The sequence below is a fragment of the Catharus ustulatus genome, chromosome 17 (genome assembly GCF_009819885.2).
Source record: "Catharus ustulatus isolate bCatUst1 chromosome 17, bCatUst1.pri.v2, whole genome shotgun sequence".
Lineage (NCBI taxonomy): Eukaryota > Metazoa > Chordata > Aves > Passeriformes > Turdidae > Catharus > Catharus ustulatus.
This window is the reverse complement of record NC_046237.1, coordinates 13,869,355-13,890,085: the sequence shown is the minus strand read 5'-3', so window position 1 is coordinate 13,890,085 and position 20,731 is coordinate 13,869,355. Positions and strand designations below refer to the sequence as shown.

The window sequence follows — 20,731 nt, the reverse complement described above, 5'->3', positions numbered from 1 at the left end:
CTCCCAGAAAAAAACCGAATTAGTGTTCAAATGGGTCTCGAAAATACGCAGTGTGAATTTTCTTTCGAAAAAACCTCATGGCTCTGGTTTTACTCACTCTTTTACCTGTTACTCTTAGTGGTTTGCTTCCCCACCTTGGTCTACCGGGGTTAGGCAGGCAAATCGGCTGGTTGTTTCCTTGGTGGATTCCTGTGCTTTAATCAGTTGTTGTATGTCCAGCGGATGCTGAGCCGTTCTGTACAGCTGACAGGGTGTTGTGGAGTTTCTCCGGAGAACTCCCAGAGGTGTGATGCCAGCGTTCTGTGGGAACACCTGTGCTCTAGCCGGTGCTTGTCTAGTTAATGTGCTCTTGTGTATTCCGTTGATTGAAAAGGTTATTTTTGCTTACAGAAGGCATTGATGGTTTTCTTTAAAGCTGAGATATTTGAGACGTGAAATGAAAAGTAGATGGTGTTTGGTTGAGAAGTTAAACATAGCAGAGTGGAGTTTTGCTGAATTCTATTCCGAACGCTGCTTGGTTTTGTTCGTGTTGCTTTAGTCCACTGCAAATCTTCAGCTTGTTTTCAGTGTTGTGAAGAGGAACGAATGCAACACCGTGGTTGCTGTACTGGAAATCCATCTAATGATTTGTGTTTTTCTTCTAAATGGGAAATTCCTTGTGCATGAAAGATTTATCTGCTGTTTGAAGCAGGTATGGTTTTGCATGAAATGGTTTCTCAGGTGATTACATTTCTTTCTTTCTTTGTAAACTGCTGCTTGACACTGCTATACATGAAAGTATATAGTTGAGTCCTTCTAATATAGGATTGCATGATTCTCTTAAAGGTCTAATAAAGAAAAGTCTTTCTTTTCTAAATGCATTTGCCATTTTAATATAAGTCTGTATAGTGTAGTTGTATCTTACTCACTTGTAAGGCTGCCCTTAATGTCCTGGAAGATGTGCAAATAGCTGTGTTTGTTTTAATCCCCTCTGTTAGGGAGTTTGTTAAGGGTTTATTAGTACTTCTTGCTCTAAGTTCACTTTGGTAACGATGCTTGTAACTGAAACCAGCTTGTTGAGGTTGTGTGAAGAGGAGGCAGTTATCTGTTCTTAGTGGGATTCATTCCTCGGTGGCTTTCTAAAGAATTTTAGTGTGAGGTGGTCTGCCAAGTAATGAAAGAGAAAGGTTTTCCATGCCATCTTTAAATACGTGTGTTGCCACTTAAAATACTTGGCTTTTTTTGTTGAGTTGTAAACCTGGGAAGATATTTTTTATTCAGGGATGAAAAAAATAGGCATTTGATCAGGATTTGGGTGATGAAATAGCAGATTACAAATCAAAGTAGAGTACCTTATGGTAGTTCTTGCTGTGTGCTCTGTGGAGCTGACTGCCTAGACCTGGCTGTGAAATGTCACTTAGTTTCACCAGCTGGTGTGACTCTTGAAGAATTCTTCAGCTGCAGCTCTAAGGTGGTTTTCTTAGGTATGGCTTACTCTGTTACTTTGTTCGAGTAAGTTAGCTGCACAGCTGAAGGAAGGAATATCATTGATGGAGCAGGGATTTGGTAAAATTCAGGACTTTTAAGTATTTAACTCTTGTTCTTTGCCTTTGAAAGAGAGATTTGTTCACCTATCGGTGATGGGAAAATTTGAAAGACCTTTAAATGCATTCTGACTCTTTCTGTATTTGTGAAAGGCATATTTATGTCTTGAAACCATACAAAAGCTCTACAATGCAACTGCCAGTAAGTTATATGGAGATTATGGATACAAAATGCACCCTTATGATTCTTGTATGTTGCAGTGCCTTGTGGTGGTTGCAGGTTTGAAATTCTATGTGTACAGTTCTTTGTGGGCTGTTACTGCTGTTGTGTTGCCTGCATTGATTTTTGCCTCCATTTATTCTTTATTGCAGTCTAAAAGTTGGTTTTAATTGGTTGCCCACAGGATTGGCTTGGCTTCTGCTACTTGTTAAGAAAAAAACATCTGTCTTTGCAGGTAAGAGCTTTTGAATTGAAGACTTCTTTATATGCATATTGAATATATCCTAAGAAACATGTGCAGCTTTTGGCATCTGTGAATATGTGTCAGAAGACTTAGGTCAAATAATCTGTAGCTTGTCTACTCACCACTGGTGATGGTGGTTTTGGCAGTGTTTTTCCTATAAACAGAATTTTCTGCCAAACTCATGTTTTGTTGTTTCATCAGCATGTGGTAGTCTGGAACACTCTCCCATTTATTTTGCACTGTTGGAAAGTGCAGTTACTTTGCTGCAAGCCGCAGGTCTGTGTGTTTGTAACTGTGGAGTGTAGAAGTGTACATCAATTGGTTCTAATTAGGTTTTGCAGCACTTAAAGGGATCAGATAGTTTCAAATTGGCTGAAAGATGACTATAACAGGTTGATTTTAGCCTTAAAAAAGTAAAAGACAAAACTGTAGTTTGCAGTTTTAACTTTTGCAAGATATTCTCATACTTAAAATTCCTCCTACAGTACCAGTGTTTCTGCAGTTCTTAGTCTTCACAAGAATTGCCAAACGTATGTGGGTATTCTTTAATACTCCCCAGGGACTAGGATCAATCTTCTGAACTTTTCTATTGTAAAATCCATACGTCTTAAAAGGCTAACCTGGTGTGCTTATAAATTTATATGTATGGCCCAAATTATTCGTATTTTACTAACTAGCACATTGATGAGATAAATAGTATTGTCGTCTTTTATGCCTTTTTTTTTCCAGTGTAACATCAACATTTTATTACTATCAAGACATGTTAAAAATTTTTCAAATGAGTTGACTCAGGCTGATTGTCAGCAGGCTGTAGATCTCCAGCTTTGATTGCAACTTGCTAATGGGGATGGATTGTTCATAGTACACCCCTAGGGTGTTGTCTTTCCACAGATACAGGAAACACACAAAAGGCAAGAAAACCCACTTTTGCCTTGAAGTACCTTTTTGTACCAGGAGAAAAGCAGGCAGCCTGAGAACATGTCTGATAGACCAACAAAAGGCCTTCAGTGCCTGCTGAGCTGATGTGTGGCCTGTTTTCTGTCTGAAGTTAGTGTTGCCTCTGCATGCCCTGGTCTTTGCAAGTGAACAGGGAAATATTTGAGCAAACTTTGTACTTTCATTACTTGGAAAATTGGAGCAAGTGGGTTACAGTCTCTTAAGTGCACTTTGCAAAAAATGTTTGAGTGTCTAGAAATTTAAAATTTGACTCTTTTGGTGCTTGAGATTTTTCCATAAATTACAGAACTGACACTACTATTTTCTTTAGGCATCAAAATTCTGAAAAATTGAGGCAGCTATTTTACGTGTTCTTTTGTCAAAAATATATCTTTAGTCAAGTCCTTAAAATTCTTTTTATTCAGACCATATTACTGTCAGCTCTTGCTTACTTTTAAGCAAGCATTTGCTGAATACTCTATGTGGAATTAGCTACACTGAAGTGGTTGCAAATAGTTTTTCTAGTGACTATATGCCTAACCAACTCTTTGGATTTTTTTGTCAATAGTAATTTAGTGGATCTGAATAGAGGTACTTAGTAACAAGACTTGAAGTACACTTTTAACATTTATTATTTATTTGAATTTAATGCAAAACTGAAAGATTTGCATTATCATAGAAGTTATGTAAATATCCAAATGGTTGAACTCTTCTGTGCCTTCATCTGTTGATTTGTCTTCTGGGCTGGATTAATGAAATAATTTATAAATGCAGTTATCTAGCAGGTGTCAGTTCTGTTAAAGAGTGTTAGGTGTTCCAAACCAGCAGACCTTAGTACTCACACTTTCCCAAATTGCCTTTGTTTAACCAAGGGCTATATCAGATTTTTGCATTGAGGAAATACTTAAAAGTAGTCTCTCATTTAATATGAGAAACTTCAAATATCTTTAACTTCTGATACATAAACATTTTGGAAACAAATTTCTATGTATAGTAGGTAGTAGAAGAAATCTAAACCTGCTGGCAAGATTTGCTTTGAGTAGTATTCCAGTTTTGAAGGCATAGCCGTGGATACTTTTGTACTGCTTGCTTGCTCAGGATCATCTACTTCAAAAGCAGTTCTGTAGCACAACATGAATCTTGTATTTACAATGCTCTTTAATATAGCTTCTTTAAAGGAGACAGAGTTTTTGTTTTAACCTAAATTTCAGAGATTGTCATCAATATTAGGCAAATTTATAAGAAAACAACAGAATCATTGTAAAACACTGCTTTTTAAAACAGTACAAAAAGTCTTAGATATGTTTTTAGATGTTTTAGATAGTATAGGTAGTCCTTACTTTAACTTGTGGGTTTTTTTTCCTCATGGGCAAGTTATTTTGTTGTTGGAAAATGATTGGGCAATGAATTGTATTTTCAGATTAAATGTGATTTCACTGTAAGCTAAAAGGCAAGGGTGTTGCTTCTGTTACTCACCACGGAGATGAGAAAGTTGCTTTCAAAAAAAATTGTCCCCGAAGCTTAGTATATAGCTTAAGCCTTTCTGTTGCTGTCTTTCCTCGGTGCACTAGGGCATTTTCTTAGTGGTGTTTTTTCTTTTTTTTTTTTTTTTTAATCTTGTGTTAAGAACTGCAAGTTCTAGTCTGTCTTTCAGGATGGTGCAGTAAGGAATCCAATATATATGCACAGAGACTAGAACAGCAGAGCTGATTTGGTGCAAATGGGCTTATTTGCTGTTTCCTTCATGGAGAAGGGTCATCCACACTTTTCTGGTGTCTGGTGTTAAGTTGTGGGGCAATGCCCTGTAATACCCCAGGATGTTGCTTAAGTTCATCAGTGTGTTGAAGGGTTTAGCTCTGATGTGTTGGCCAACAGAAACAAAATACTTCAGTACTCATTTTAGTAGTCCTAGGTTCCATCATGCAAACAAAAGAACTGTTGCTTTTTCACTCCATAGAAGAATTGTTACTTTTGTTTTCATTGAGTTCTGAATTGGCCTTACCTGGTTAAATTGTGGTTTTATGGAGTTCATTCAAGACTTGTCTGCTTTAATGTGTTTGGATGACCTGGACAAGCAAATGGAGCCAACTTAGAGATTTGATTGTATGCTGGGATATAGCTGAATTGCTGGGACATGGTTATTGCTTGTGGCTGGTCAGAGCTTTGATAATGGTCAGGTGTTTTTGATGCATAGCTTTGTGGTGTTGCATTGGGGCATCTGATTGGACTTGATCTTTAAGGTCTTATCCAACCTAAACAGTTCTGTGATTCTGGGATCTGGTACATTCTTAATTTCAAATGCTGGGTTAACACTGTTGGTGTATGACTTATGGAAGCCTTGGAGATCTTCCATACAGATACTGAACTGGCTTGTACTTAGGAAGTCAAGAAATTTCAGAGACGAAGTGGCTCAGGTGAAGCATGGTGCTATTGCTGATGGTTTAAGATGAGAGACTGGCTTCTGAACTATTGAATTGTGCTAATACTATTTAATATGATGCTTTCAGCCTTTGGTGGCAATTTCATAAGTGACAAGTATCTAGTTTCCTCTTTATCTTCAACTGGTGATTTGACCCTCAGACTTGTGAGGTCACAGGGTAACTGTTCAGATTTAGCTGTTCAGAATTACCTTAAGTATCTACTAATGCCAGCTGTGGAGATAAAATTAATTCACTTATGTCTGAGTTGTAAGGGGTCATGCTAGACAGAATATCTGCAACTATTTAAAAAATCTTGGTTTTGAAAATTGTGAAGGTCGTATATCTAGCTGGATATGCATAGATGTTAATTTGATTTAGGTGAGGTCTCTATTGTCACAGAATGTCTGGCACTAGTTTACAATAGCAAGCTTCAGGTCACCTAGACCTCTTGCCTTTGCTAGGAGAAAAATACCAGGTCAGTATAATACAGATGGTCCCTGACAGGATGTCTTGAGAGTCTCACAGTTGCTCACTATCCGAATGGGGTTTTGTTCTTATAACCAATCCACTGTTATGTTTCTAGTTGTCTTCACCTGGCAGGAGGTAAAATCCTTCCCCAGATTGAAGGGAACTGTTTGTTTCCCGTAGCTGTGCAGAATTTTTCAGCCACATTGTCAGGTAGAGTGGATATCATATCAGTGTATAGTAAATAAATTCTGTTTTGTGTGGCTAAAATACTTTTGCTTACATTCCATTAAATATTGAACTACTGATGTAATAGTTCCGATTCTTGATGTTCCTTTGGTGTTTCTGTAACTGACAGTTGTGGGTCTTAGTGCCACAGCTGTTTTGGAATTTCTAGTGCAAAATGTATGCTGATGGTGTTGGTAAATTTTTAATACTTCAGTCTGTGTGAAGTAAACAAACATGAATAAGGAACTTGGAGTATGAACACGCTTAATCTTTGCAAGATGTTATTAGGTGTATATAAACAACTATAGTAGATGGTCTGTAGGTAATTGCATGGTGTCACAAACAGTAGTCTGACATAGCCGTTGCCTTTTCTCATCTGCAGGTGTGTGTTGTTTCAGCGCAGCATGGCTGTGGTCATCCGCTTGCAAGGTCTCCCGATTGTGGCGGGGACCATGGACATTCGCCACTTCTTCTCTGGATTGACCATTCCCGATGGGGGCGTGCATATTGTAGGGGGTGAACTGGGTGAGGCTTTCATCGTTTTTGCCACTGATGAAGATGCAAGGCTTGGTATGATGCGCACAGGTGGTACAATTAAAGGGTCAAAAGTAACGTTGTTGCTGAGCAGTAAAACTGAAATGCAGAACATGATAGAGCTCAGTCGTAGGCGTTTTGAAACTGCCAATCTAGATATGCCACCAGCAAATGCTAGCAGGTCGGGACCACCACCTAGTTCTGGAATGAGTGGAAGGGTTAACTTACCTACTACTGTACCTAACTTTAATAATCCTTCTCCTAGTGTAGTAACTGCTTCTACTACGGTGCATGAAAGCAATAAAAACATATCCACGTTTTCTACTGCCAGTATTGGGACTGCACCTCCAAATCTTGGGAGTACCTTTGGTAGTCCAACATTTAGCTCAACTATACCTAGCACAGCATCCCCAATGAACACAGTACCTCCTCCACCAATCCCTCCTATCCCAGCTATGCCATCTTTGCCACCAATGCCTTCTATTCCCCCTATACCTGTTCCGCCTCCTGTACCCACACTGCCTCCTGTTCCTCCAGTTCCTCCAATACCCCCTGTGCCCCCTGTACCTCCAATGACGCCTCTGCCTCCCATATCAGGAATGCCTCCTATGAATCCTCCACCTGTAGCACCCTTACCCACTGGAATGAATGGGTCTGGAGCAGCAGTGAATATGAACAGCGGCTTGAATCCATTGTTTATTGGTCCCATGAATCCTGTAAATCCTATCCAGATGAATTCTCAAGGTAGTGTCAAACCAATTCCAATCAATCCTGATGATTTGTATGTCAGCGTTCATGGAATGCCCTTTACTGCAACAGAATCTGATGTGAAAGACTTTTTCCTTGGGCTCCGTGTGGATGCAATCCATATGCTGAAGGATCATGTAGGTCGAAATAATGGAAATGGACTAGTTAAGTTTTTTTCTCCTCAAGATACGTTTGAAGCACTGAAGCGAAACAGAATGCTGATGATTCAGCGCTATGTTGAAGTTAGTCCTGCAACAGAGAGACAGTGGGTAGCTGCTGGAGGCCACATAACTTTCAAGCAAACCATGGGTCCCTCTGGGCAGGCACATCCTCCTCCCCAGCCTCATCCTAGGTCCAAATCTCCCACTGGACAGAAAAGGTCGCGGTCGAGATCTCCCCATGAACACGGTTTCTGTGTTTATTTGAAAGGTCTTCCCTTTGAATCGGAGAACAAACATGTGATAGATTTTTTTAAAAAGCTGGATATAGTTGAGGACAGCATTTATATAGCTTATGGACCTAATGGGAAGGCAATTGGAGAGGGGTTTGTTGAGTTTAGGAATGAAGCTGATTATAAAGCAGCTTTGTGTCATCATAAGCAGTACATAGGGAATCGCTTCATTCAGGTACATCCAATTACTAAAAAGGCAATGTTAGAAAAAATAGATATGATTCGTAAAAGATTGCAGAACTTCAGCTATGACCAGAGAGAAATCTTGATGAATGCTGAGGGAGAATCAGGCTTGCCAAAACTGTGTGCACATATATCTAATATTCCATACAATATAACAAAAATTGAAATACTTCAGTTTCTAGAGGGACTGGCAGTAGAAGAAAACTCTGTACAAATTCTTGTTGATAATAATGGGCAAGGCTTAGGACAAGCACTGGTTCAGTTTAAAGCTGAAGATGATGCTCGTAAGGCAGAGCGCTTGCACCGTAAAAAACTGAATGGAAGAGATGTTAATTTGCGTTTGATAACTGTAGAAGAAATGAGAGATATTGAGAGAAACCCACCATCTCAAGGGAAAAAAATCCTGAAAATACCGATCCAGGGAAATGCGGCTGTGCCAGGAGCGCAGGGCCCTGGTGGGGATGAGCATGCCTTCCTGGGGGGAAATGCTAAAGAAGCAAATAATGGTCCTCCGTTCAATTTCCCTGGTAACTTCAGCGGGTCTGGCACATTTGGTCCCCCTTTACCACCACCTGGAATAGGTGGTTTTCCTGATTCTAGACCAGGAATACCCACAGTTGCAGCTAGTGGTTTACCTGGTGCAGGTATTGAGGTACCAGGTTTTGCAGGTGGTCCTGCTAATTTGAGTGGACCAGCAGGTTTTGCAGGGGGTCCTCAGGCATTTGGTAATGGTCCTGGCAATTTAAGTGGGCCCCCTGCCTTTGGTGCTGGTCCTCCAGCAATTGCTAGCGGTCTTGGACATTTAAGTGGACCTCCAGGGTTTGGACCCGGACCAGGAAACATACATATTGGTGGACCCCCAGGTTTTGGAACAGGGTCTGGGAAACCAGGGCCAACTGTCATTAAGGTGCAGAATATGCCCTTTACTGTTTCGGTGGATGAAATTTTGGATTTCTTTTATGGTTACCAAGTGATCCCTGGTTCAGTGTGCTTAAAATACAATGAAAAAGGTATGCCCACTGGAGAAGCAATGGTTGCATTTGAGTCTCGTGATGAAGCTATGGCAGCTGTTGTTGATTTAAATGACAGGCCTATAGGTTCCAGGAAAGTAAAACTTGTATTAGGGTAGCTGTTCATCAAGTAGTTGTAGAATAGATATTCATAGTGCTGTGACAAATGCATCTGGATTGGTTTTTATAGTATTTCCAGGGTAGAACCTGTGGATTGTTTAAATTGTAAAACGGATCGGTTTTGATAAGACAGAGCACTGGGTTAGCCATTACATAAGAAACACTGCAAGGAGAGAGGTGCGGTGGATTTTCCTCGTACAAATATGTGGAGAAGCTGGACAGATTCTTACTCGTCATAAAAGTTTGGTAAACTCTTCTGGACACAGTGCTTATTGAGAAACTGAGATTGGTTTGACATAGTTTTGGATAAGGGAAATAGATGAAGTCAAGTGAAGCTCTTCAGTGGTGTTCTTGTAAGCCATTGTAAAATACATAGCTATTTTTAGATTTGGTTAAAAGCTGGCTGATTTTGCTTTGTTCACAGGTCAAAGCTTTGTTTAAAGTCCTGATTTTATTCTGCAACTGAATGAATTCTCAGTGTACACAGATCAATTGTTTTGTGTATGTATCTTTATTTTTTTCCAAAATTCTCACTGTATGAACAGTTGAATTATGCCCTTTGCTGATGTGTCTACCAAACTAATTCCTTTGAGTATGAGCAGAATCGTTCTGTAAAATTCGAGCTGTTCTTTGTGGTATAACCTTTAGTTATTTATATATTGCAATTATAACTGTGCAGAATAAGACTTTTGCCACAAGTATAGCTAACCTCAAACATGAAATCATATGAGTTTTATAGTACATTTAAAATGTTTTCAGTTGAAAATAATCATTATTGTTTAAGTAGCTTGATTTGTTAGGATTACACAAATCAGTTGGGAAAGGATCTTTGATATTAGTTGGATATTGGTGTTTCTCACATGTCTCTTGAACTCCTCGCATAGAGTTTCTGCTAAGAGAACCAAAGTGGTGATTATTAGTAGAATATTGGAGTCCAGATAAAGTTTTAAATTAGGTTATAATGAAAGAAACTTGTATCTTCAGCAACTCTGTTGTGAATTACTGCTATGGGTGAATTCAGAGATAAAATTTATTTTTCTCCAAAACTTGAAAATACTGAGTTTACTATATATTTTTGCAATAAAGTTGTGCTGTTGTATTCAAAGTCTGTAAAGAGTTGCCATTTTCTTTGTTGTGCAGTGAAACCTTCCATGGAAAAACAGAAATGGAAAGGAAGTAATTACACAAGTGAAAAGTAGAATTTTTTTGGTTCGTCCTTGCTTGGCTTATGATAAATTTTAAGACTTGGGCATTGCCCGAAAAAAATCCTGCTATTCCCTGCAAATCATTGTACTTAAACATAGTAAACTTCAAACTGTTTTTGTGTTTTTTTGACAAAGAAGAACAGTGCCTTTTGGTGTTGCATACCATGGAACACTGAAGTGTATGGGCAGGCAAAATTGAGAGGTGCAAGTGGCAACAGTTTTATTCATGTGGTGTGTAGGAGAGATTTTCAAACCTGTGCAGCGCTGCGTCCTGAGAGGATTTCACAGTACAGGAATCCGTGGAAGGATTGTATAAAGGTGTACTTCAATAAAGAGGTGGTTGCATTACACAGATGCTTCTGTAATTCATTAGCATAATTTTGTTTTGACAGATTACTAGGTGGTCCCAACTTTGGAAAAGTCATGTGATTTGTATATACTGTTTAAAATTAAGCCTCCTGTTAATAAAACTGTCTGTCTCTGAAGCTTCATGTTATGCATTTCAACAGTCTTTGGGAGTAATGTTTCAACAGCAGATCTTTGTTTCTTTCTTTTTTTTCCCCGACAGTCTGAAAGTACTCTTCCTGATGTCAGAAAGATGTGTGATTAGGAGTCAAGTCAGTTTATTTTAAAATTTTGCTCTTTGTTTTTTAAGCAACTTTTATTAAAGTTTCATACTATATTGGAGTTTTTTGGGTGCTTGTTTCTTCATGTTTTGCATTAGAATAAAATTACTGAAAAGGAAAACTTGGCTTCATTGTTCACGGAATTGATTTAAGATGATAGTGTGTGTTGACTCGCCAAAACTGGTGGTAACAGCTTTTTCAAGTTCAAATGCATCACAACAATGCTTGCTTTGTTGTGAAATGTAATTAAACTACAGGTGTCTGGAATTAGATACACAGTTCTGTGTTACTGTCTTTTGATTTCACATTGTGATCCTCTTGGTAATGTATCCAAGGCTTCTAGTGTTTGGTTTAGACACAGCATATGCTGTGAAACGTGCTTGTGTGCCTGTTCCTTTGGACTTGCTAAAAGTGCAGGTTTGTTTTGGAAAGCTTTTTTCTGATTCTTGATTTTTGTGTATGGTCTAAAGATGTTTCAATGCTTATCTGAAAAAGAAGCACAAACCAGAAAGCCATGGGTATTGGGAATGTTGACTTGGATGGAATGTTTAAATGGAGAATTTGGGATGGGGCAGGGGCTCTTTGTTTTGCCAAGCAGTTGATTCTCCTTATCTTTTAGTATAAATTAGTTGGTAATTATCCCTCCTTCCTTAACAGTAGGCTCTTGGAAAAAAATAGGAAGTCATGGCATGCTTAGGTTTTCTGTATGTATGAGAAACAGTACATCAACTGAAATAGTTACAATTGATCCTTTAAAACATGTACAGAAAATGTTCATTATCAAGGGTCAATCCAAACTGTTAAGTGTAACAATGTGGTTTCATGTTAGAAGTAACCTTAAGCTGCATGTTACTCTAAATTATGAGCGATGGCCTTAGACTACATGTCTAGCACTTGTCTATATTCATTAACAGCCTTAATAAGCGGTAGGACCTCTGAGGTCCCATCTCCAATGTGGAATGTACGAAACTGCCGTTGGATGTAATATCCCAAACTGGTTGCTAGCAAGAGATGGCAGTAGACAGAACCAACTGATGGATGCTGCTCAGATCCCCTGCTGTTTTGACTTTGATGCCTTGAATATCAGGAAGTTACATCCTTCTTAGCCTCATTGGCACAATACAGTCAGTGACACTGATGTCCCGAATTCTCCAAGTAATGGCAAGAAGGTACTTGAGTTTATATAACTGGCTAAGTTGGTGTTTTTAGCAATTCCTTATGTGTGTAAGTACTACTGCTAAAAAAAAAAAAGTGGTAAAATGTTACATTCACAGCATAATTTGTTTAATTTATGGGGCTTTTTCCATTCTGAATAGAAAAGAATACAATTAGTCAATGATAAAATTGTGACTTGCATGGAAGAACTTCAGTAGTTGGATGAAAGTGTGACTTTAGTATTAGCAAATTTCAAGCAGTTGCCCATATATGTCACAGACAGATTTTGTTGGCATTCTGTAACATCACCATCAAAACCAGTTCTTTACCGATGAATAGGTATGTTCTATAGGTAGATTTATAAGAGGTTTGAGGCTTTGTAGGTTTAAAGAAACCTGAAGGATGCATTATTTTAAGTAGCATTCCTTTCATTGCATGTAGTATTTTCCTTGACTGTCTATGCTCTGAATTTGTGTTGAGTGGAGAGAAAGATTGATGCAAAAATGAAGACTGTAGTTGTGTACCAGATGACATTGAAGGTCTACCTTTTAAAATATATGTGCTGCTGAGTTCCACATTGCTCATGCTGTTTCTAAAGTCATTGCCTATACTTGGTGAAATCAGCAGTTTGTTTTGCTGGGAGTATTTTGGAGCGCTGAAGACTGTAGACTCTACAAAAGGGGATGTTTCCAGTTTCTAGGCACATGAGCAGTGCATTAAATGTAAATAATGGTTGTGGTTTATTTTGTTTGTCCTCAGTCTGCTCTGGTGGCTCCAAAGTTGCTGCTTCCTGTATCAAGTACTCTTGACCCTCAGCAGGTTGTTCAGCAGCACTGAACTGTGTTGGCCTTCTGATCTGCAAAACTGAAACTACTGTGGACCACTTAAAACCTCTGGTTGGCCAATGGACCACTGTTTGAGAGAGCTAGTTTAGGTTCATTATTCAGATAGGTGGGTTAGACCCTGAAACAAAGGATTGCAATTCCTGTTCAATGTGGACTGTAGTGCAAGGAAACAACTAGTTACTATATTTGCTAATTGGTTGGAAAGAAGCAATTTTGAAACTGGACATATTAGGAAACATTTAGTTGGAGTGTAGGGAAATATACAAATAAGTTTTGTGTCAGTTTGCTGCTTTAGATGTGCATGTCTTTGAAAATGAGATGCTGTACTCTGTTGCTGTAAGGTTTTTCATAAACTCTGCTCTGGCCTGGTGGCGGAGTTGCCAAATACATTTGGTTGTCTTTGCTCTTTTCCAGGTTTGCTGATGCTCCTTGCTACTCTGTGGCTGTATTTTTTTTTTTTTTTCATGGCTTTGGGAACACTGAGCTAGAGTTTGTGTACAGAGGCAGAGAAAGGGAGTCTGTTTGATGCTTCTGCAGGAAGAATAACCTCAAAGAGTTATCTTCCTATCTGTTTTTGGCAGTGAGAATGTGATTGCAGTTCAAAGATTTGTTTTTTCCACAGTCTGGATTTTCCATGGAATGAAAACCTGTTGGTTGGTAGTATGCACATTGATTTATGCCTGTGTACTGAAATCTACCACTCTTTCCCTATCTCATGATCAGGTAGGTCTAACTGTGGCTAGTTTTCTATATAGATGACGTTGTTACTAATTTTCTTGGAGCTTTGTTACTATGGAGAGTGTTTGGATGTTGTTTGTCCTGGGAGTGTTTCCCACTTCCCTGACCCGGATGCCTTTTGCTCTTGGCTATAAACACCAAATGGAAATAAAGCAGCCCTAAAAGTGTTCCTTTTTGGTAGTTCCAGCCTGAACATGGGTGTCAGATGATTTGGCTGTGACTCCTTTCACTTGCTGGTATTCACTTATGTGTAGATTCCTTTGTTACCATTCTGGGTTTGCTTGTGTATTCACAGCATGGTAGCTTCAGAGAGAAATAGCCAGATGAGTTCTACCTGAGCTCCTTTGCTGCTTCTGCAGAGGCAAAGCTTACTCCTTTGTGGCTGTCTTTCTTGTGTGTTCTCATGTCTACAGCCTGAAATTCAAATGGTCTTACTAGTTGCTTCCCAAATACATTTAGGTAAGCATTCAGAAACAGGGAATGTGGCTTTTTTTAGCATGAGGTTGAGTTCCACAAAATCAGTTTGTAACTCTGTATTTGCTATTCTCACACCAACTTCACCATTTTCTTCAACTTTTGAATTCTTTTGCTATGAATTGCCAGTGAATTAAACCCAGTTGATCATAGATCATAGCCAGGAAAGACTTTGGGACCTGGAGTATGCAGGAGTGTTAATTTAATTTCCCTGTAAGATTTAAAACCAAAAAGTAAGGACTTGTAAGGCTTGCACAGGGAAAATAGAAATTAATCCTGCCTAATACTGTCTCTGGCATAACCTGGCCTTTTGGGCTGGTCACTGCTTTAGGAAGGCTGGTGACTCTTTGAACTCTTCATGTTTTAGTTACAGTATTGTTAAACAAAGAATTGGTTGGATTGTATGGCTCTGATTTCTGACCATCTGAAGGAAGCTGAAACTTCCAGCTAGCAATTTCAGAGTTTGGAACAAATAGTTTAATGTCAACTGTTGGATGTAGCCCTGCTCTGTGTAACAGTAGAAAGCTTAGAAATGCCTTCTCGTCACTTAGGCAGATTTGGGGAGGAAAACAGTGATATAGTCAGAACCTGAACTACTTCAAGAGTTCCTTTTAGATAATTTTGGTTGAGTGCCTTTTATGATGAAATTCATAGGATCTCTGACAGTAAAGTTTGAAACCTCTGTAGCCCCCATTTGTTTAGTGACCTTGCTGCGGTGGCATTTGCCAGAATGTGCTTCTCAATGAACTTTTTATAAAACTCCTTTGTTTTCAGCAGTATAACCAAAGCATTGCTACTTGTTTTGACCAGAGGATGGATATGGATTGTGGAAAGCCATTGCTTGTTTGAACAGGAAGCTCAACTCTGAAGTGAAAATAATGGTTGCCAATACTTTTTCATTATTGGGCAAATGTTCCTAATACAAGGGCAGAATTTATAAACCATGTATGTTTGAGCAACACTAGTGCAAGCAGCTATAACAGTGAGGAGACCAGTTGAAGTAACGTTAGACACTGGCAGTTCACTGACTGAATGTACGGAAGCCCCGTTCATTAAGGAGGGGAGGCATAGTTATTAAATATCACAAATTCATCTGCCTTGGGTTCCCCCACTACATTCCAGCATTGCTGCAGAGCCAGTTTTCTGTTTTGCAGGTCCAGTCTTACATGAATACATAAGAGTGTTTATAATAGCACTTAGAGCTCTTTTCAAATACGGATTTGAGTGCTTTTGGGAGGTATGTATGCAGAGTGGTGGTGGTATATCTAAGAGTTTTCTTCCTCACTTTAAGGGAACTTCAACTTTTTCATCAGAGATGGGGTATTAGGGGGGAAATTGAAAGGTTGAGGCCAAACTGCCATACTTTAGCTGTAGTGAAAACAAACAAGTGCTAGCTACTCTAATCTAATGAAGAATGTATGTGGGTTCAGAAACTTCAGCACTGAGTTTGTGTGAAAAGGAGTGCAATAAACCAGTGACTAAACGCTTACATTCTTAAACTGATCTGAAATGTAAATTCAACTGTTACAATAGAATGTATGAGATAGGTAATTGATCTAAATGAGTTGCTGTTAAACAGTAAAACTTGAGCTCTGCAGAGTCTTATGTTTTCTTAGATTGGAAATCAATAGTTTTTGATGGTAAGTCTTTTTTAAGTTATTTTAAAGACAATTGTAGTTATCACTTAAGTCAGGGTGTTATATTTTAACTGAATGCATCTCTTAAAAAAACCTTTCAAGGATATGGGGGAAATTACATGCACAACACCATGATCTACTGCACAAATATCCTGAATTTTTGAAGGCCTTTTTTTTTTTTTTTTTTTTTGGTCATCTGGACACTTAGCCCTCCCTTTGGGTAACTGGCACAGTAGTTTTGTTAAGACAACCCAAATGGCATTTCTTCCTTGCCCTTGCAACACAAGCACGATATCATGCTGCTACTTTGAATTAGTAGGCAGCGTTTGGCTACTTTAATATCTCCAGGAACAGAGGACTGTTCAATGCCTGCGTGATAGCTTGTGTTACTTTTTGTATTAAATTTTGTCATTAGTTAGGTGTGTAAAAACACCTTCAAGCAGAAACCCCAGCAAGTTTTCTGAAATCTAAAATACTTAGTTTTAAACTAAATAATAATTGAATGTACTATGAATCCTAATTAATCTGCAGGTAATGTATCTCTATGAAATTCCAGCTATTTAAGTGCAATGGCAGGAATGAATATAACTATAATATCCCTTAATTTTGTTATTAAGAAAGGTGAGAAGAATACTTGTAACTGTATTCTGTGCCAGCCACAGTGTGGTGATGTAGTATAACCTCTGTCTTGTTTAGGTTTGAAGAAGTAGTTTAGGTAGGAAGTACCTGTTTTTTTAATTTTTTGAGCAGCTCACAGATGCTATTTTAATCTTTTTGTGCTTTCCAAATCCCCCTGCTACTGCATTAGGTTCACGTAAAAGTTCTGAATCTGTGATGGACAAATGACTGTGGTGCCCAGTCAGTCTGATGTTTGTCCTGACTGCTGCCTGGTTGAGATAGGTAGTGCTCTGCCGTAACCCAAGTTTGCAGGTTCCACGTAATGGTGGTAACTTTGAGTTTCTCTGCTTAGAGTGAGTGTAATTTATTTAATTCTTTTGTAACTGTTAAATTTAATCTAGCTTTTTCATCAGAGAGGTTTTTCTTGGGGAATTGTCTGCCTCACTTAAGTCATATTTCTTAAAAGATTGAAACTATTCATTTCACTTTGAGAAAAGAAAGAGGGTCCCTGGTTGGAGTTGTAGGGATTTTCAGGTGCTTGGCTTGCAGAGATGTATTTTCTCAAGCATGTGGAACACTTTTGTAGCAAATTCAAACCTAATAACAACATACTTCTTCAGGATATAGATTGGAAACTCTTACAGTGCACGTACTGTGGATAGCAGACATGGAAGAACACTTGAGGAAATAGTTGTCTGCCTGCATTTGTGTGATCTCCCTTAATGCAGAAAGATTAGGTGTGATCATTTAGGCCCACTTGTCTCTGACACAAATGGAGTGGCTTGAACCCACTGTTGTAATGGATCTGTGCTTTTTTGAAGGTGCAAGAGAAGCTGGATCTGGAACAGAACTGAAAGGGAACAGGAGGTCTGTTTGGTGTTTGTGGTCTTTAAATTGCTCTACTGTTAGTCTGGATCAGATAGAGGAGAAACAACTTTTAAAATCCCCGGCCATATCCTTCCCTTATTCTGCTTCCTTAATGCCAGGCTTTTATGGTGGTGGGATTTTTAGGGTTATTTTTTGTTTGTTTTGAAGTGTCACTATTTTGTAACAGACTAGGAGAGAGAAGTTAAAATGTTTATACTATACGTGCTAATAATTAGTGACAGAAAAGTAGTATCAATGTGAATCTCTCTCTTAAAAGGAAGCATTCGCTCAAAAGCAGAAGAAACTGAGAGGGTTGGCAGTTAGGCTGAACTTGCAATGAGTAAGTCAAAGAAATCAATTTCCTGGGAGTACTGCAGAACTAATATTAAGGTTTGGGATTTTTTCTGATCATAGTTTGTGGGCTAGGTTCAATATTAAAGTCCATAAAGAAGAAAGCCTGACTTACATAAAATGAAGGGGCAACATGGCTCTTAAAGTGAGAGGAATTGGAAGGTCACTTCTGCTTTATGTTCCTACTAATTTTTTCTGCAAGTGTTGTCACTGTGCCATAATAACTGCAGGGCGGCTGAGAATAGTGTAAAGAATTCCTCTGTAGTATTTCAGTCTTTTCTGGTGATGATTCAGCAAGTGCAATAGGAAGGTATGACAAACTTTTCATTGATTAAATGGCTGTTGCTACAATGTAGCCACCAAAATTCTTCATGTGAATTTGATAAAATAGCAAAGATCAGTAAAATGTATTGCTGGCATATTTGTATTTAAAGTCTTCCTTTGAACTCCTGCTGTTCACACAGTATGGCCTAGTCTATTTAGAGGCCTTACTGAGTTTCTGCCTTGAAGTCACCATGCCTGGTTTTGGAGGAATGGGTAAAATTATATCCATGTAGTGTAACTACAGGATAGTAGTAGTATAGTTGAAATTTCCAGAGTTTGGGAAGGGTAGAGGTTGTGAAGAGGCAAGCGGAGTGAATGCTGAGGAATCAATTCAAAAATCATGAGTGCATGTAAGTAATAAGTGATGTGTGGAGGTACTTGCTGGTAAAACTGCAGTGTAGTTGAAGAACCAAAGAAAAGGAATATGGTGTAGTCTTTGATCTCAGCTTAAGGAATTTGGATGGAAAAATGGAAGATTGAGTGATGGACAGCTGGATTTATCTGAGGAATGGGACAATGTTTAGGCCTGAAGTAGAAATAGCTGTAGTTTAAGGGAAAGAACAAGACCTTAGAGGAGAAAGTCAAAGATGATTTGGAATGTATAGTACATGTTTGGGGTTGTTACAAAAGTCTGTGTGGTTGAGATGTTAAGTCTGTTTTTCAATTAAGTTGTTCTGCAGGTTTCAGTAATAAATACTTGGGAATCATGGTGAGGGGAAAGAAAAAACAGCTGAACAAATATGAAAGGAATGGGAAAAAAATCGTACTTGGTGGGAGAAGTCAGTGAACACTTTTAGGATTGCAGTTACTATTGTAGCTTAAGTCTAGTAACTCACTCCAAAGCCCTAGCCTGTGTCAAGTTAGTTTTTCAAGGAAATGAAAATGAAAATATTGATATTCTGCTATTAAATACTATGAAGAACTTTGAAATAGTTTTCTTTGCATGAAGAGTTTGGTTTAGTAATAAGTTTTGCTTAAGTCCAGGTGTTAATTTGAAACTTTGTAATTTAATGTGTTAATATTAATGTTAATATGTTAATAATAATGTTAATATAGTTAATATTTGAAATAGTTCTAGTTTTGACTTACCAGTTTCTTATTTCTCAGAAAAGTGGAGAATATATCTATAGTGAATGCATGCAGGAGCATTTGTTCAAATTCATTGGTCATGATGAAGGGGTATATTGGTGGTGGGCAAGTTAACAGTGAACACTGTACAGGTGGAAAGGTGAATTTGTAGAAGGTGCTTTTTCACCAGAGTTGAGACTTGGCTCTTGGGTGCGGGAAGCTGTAGTAAAGAAGATGAACTGATTGAAGTTCTTGTTTGTATTTTTTACTGGAAATTACCAAAATTACAATCCAATTTGTGATTGTTGTGTTTTGTTTTAGCTTTTTTTTTCGTGTGTGAGTGTTTTTGTTTGTTTGCTTGTTTTTTATTCTGGTGGTTTTTTGTTTTGTTTTGTTTTGTTTAGAAATGGGAGCTTTTTCTCATTTTCCAGGAACTTCTTGGAGGTTGGGTTGTCAAAGCTCATACCCATGGACTGACTTTGGACAACCACCCTACTGCCCCCCATTTTTCTGGTGGTACTGGAGCTTCAGGGTCCGTGTGGAGACAACTCTGTGAACAGAGACAGGTTGTGCCTTCCTGCGTGTTCAGCAGGCCCAGGGGTGCACAGTGGTCAGTAAAGTATTTGGTGAGTCCTGCAGTCCAGTTCTGAGCTCAGGGGCTGGGCTGGGGTCTTGCCCTTGGTTGTGACTCAGTTTCAGCATCAGCACAGCCTCCACTTTGCCCTGGAGGAAACGTGTGTGTCTTCCCTGGGAGCTCTCAGACCTGGAATTAAGGCTGCCTGATGAACCATGGGCAGTCTTTACCAGGACTGAAGCAATTCGGCAGCAGTTTGTTTAGAAAGTTGTTCTTCATAGTATTCACCATTCTCTTTCTTTTGTAACAGTTAGGAGATGCCTTTTGTTTCTGGTTCTATGTCGAATTTTTAATAGCAGTTCATTAACCCTTTTTATATATGGTGGCAGCTTGGGACGTGGTGTGAAGAATAGTGATTTATTCCCTGCCTGTAGCAGTAGTGATTTTAAAGCACTTGCCTCCCCACTGCAAACTGCCAGAAATCATGAAATGGTAGAAAAAATTGCAGCCATTTTTATTTTCAGCAGAACGTCTAGGGCTGTGGGATGAGGTCTTCTGTGGCCCACAGAAGAGCTGGAGTGCTGGAAAAGGTCTTTATTGACCAAATTTGTGGACTGTGGTCCTTCTCATTAAACTCTATTAATCTCAGTTTAAAATAAAGATGCATTTTAGTGTTACAAACCTAGCTATATGATTTCTTTTAGAGCCTTATGGTATTCAGGAAAGAAGGATCAAATTATAACTTATTCTGATAACACACTCAGAAAGTGATTTTTACCTCAGCACTAGGATCAGCTTTGTAATATCAAAACCCAAACTGTACCAGGCCACCCCCTCAAAATTGAACTAATAAGAGAAAGGATTACTTCTTCTGGTCTGCCTATTTTGGGATCACAGCAGAAAAAGAGAGGAGGAGCTTTAAAAAAGTTAGGTGATAACTGGAATATGTGGGATTAAACTAAGCAAGAGACAAGGGGGAGGGGACAGGTTTTTTATAAGTGCAAGATTAATTAACAGAGATGCTCTGTTACATATGTTGGGTTAATTTCTTCTTGTTGGATAGCAAAACGCCAAGATGATGAAAATTGCAGTAGGGACATCCTGCTGGCATGATTGCTGACATTTGTGCTGGATTTGTAAGCAGAACATAAGGCAGGAGTTATGGCTA

The 20,731-nt window shown here is 38.7% G+C and overlaps 2 protein-coding genes across 8 annotated transcripts in view; both read left to right on the top strand.

The window, feature by feature from the left end:
• CPNE1 (copine 1) overlaps positions 1-20,731 on the top strand; it is a 47,633-nt gene that overhangs the window by 884 nt on the left and 26,018 nt on the right. For 3 of the 7 annotated variants that reach the window (XM_033074680.1, XM_033074681.1, XM_033074682.1), the window contains exon 1: positions 1,902-1,978. The exons of 1 other annotated variant lie outside the window; for it this stretch is intronic. The gene's annotated coding sequence lies outside the window, so the exon portion shown is untranslated. Of the gene's footprint in view, positions 1-1,901; positions 1,979-6,479; positions 6,562-9,505; positions 9,583-20,731 lie in introns of those variants that run through there. 3 more of the 7 variants (XM_033074678.1, XM_033074676.1, XM_033074679.1) reach the window with 3 other exon arrangements.
• RBM12 (RNA binding motif protein 12) lies at positions 1,895-11,033 on the top strand. The gene is made up of 2 exons (XM_033074674.2): positions 1,895-1,978; positions 6,419-11,033. Exon 2 carries the CDS (start codon positions 6,441-6,443, stop codon positions 9,078-9,080), a length of 2,640 nt encoding a protein of 879 aa, XP_032930565.1. The 5' UTR covers positions 1,895-1,978; positions 6,419-6,440; the 3' UTR covers positions 9,081-11,033.

Excerpts from the sequence above, each read along its gene's own strand:
- RBM12 (XM_033074674.2), top strand. The coding sequence starts at position 6,441 with ATGGCTGTGGTCATCCGCTTGCAAGGTCTCCCGATTGTGGCGGGGACC.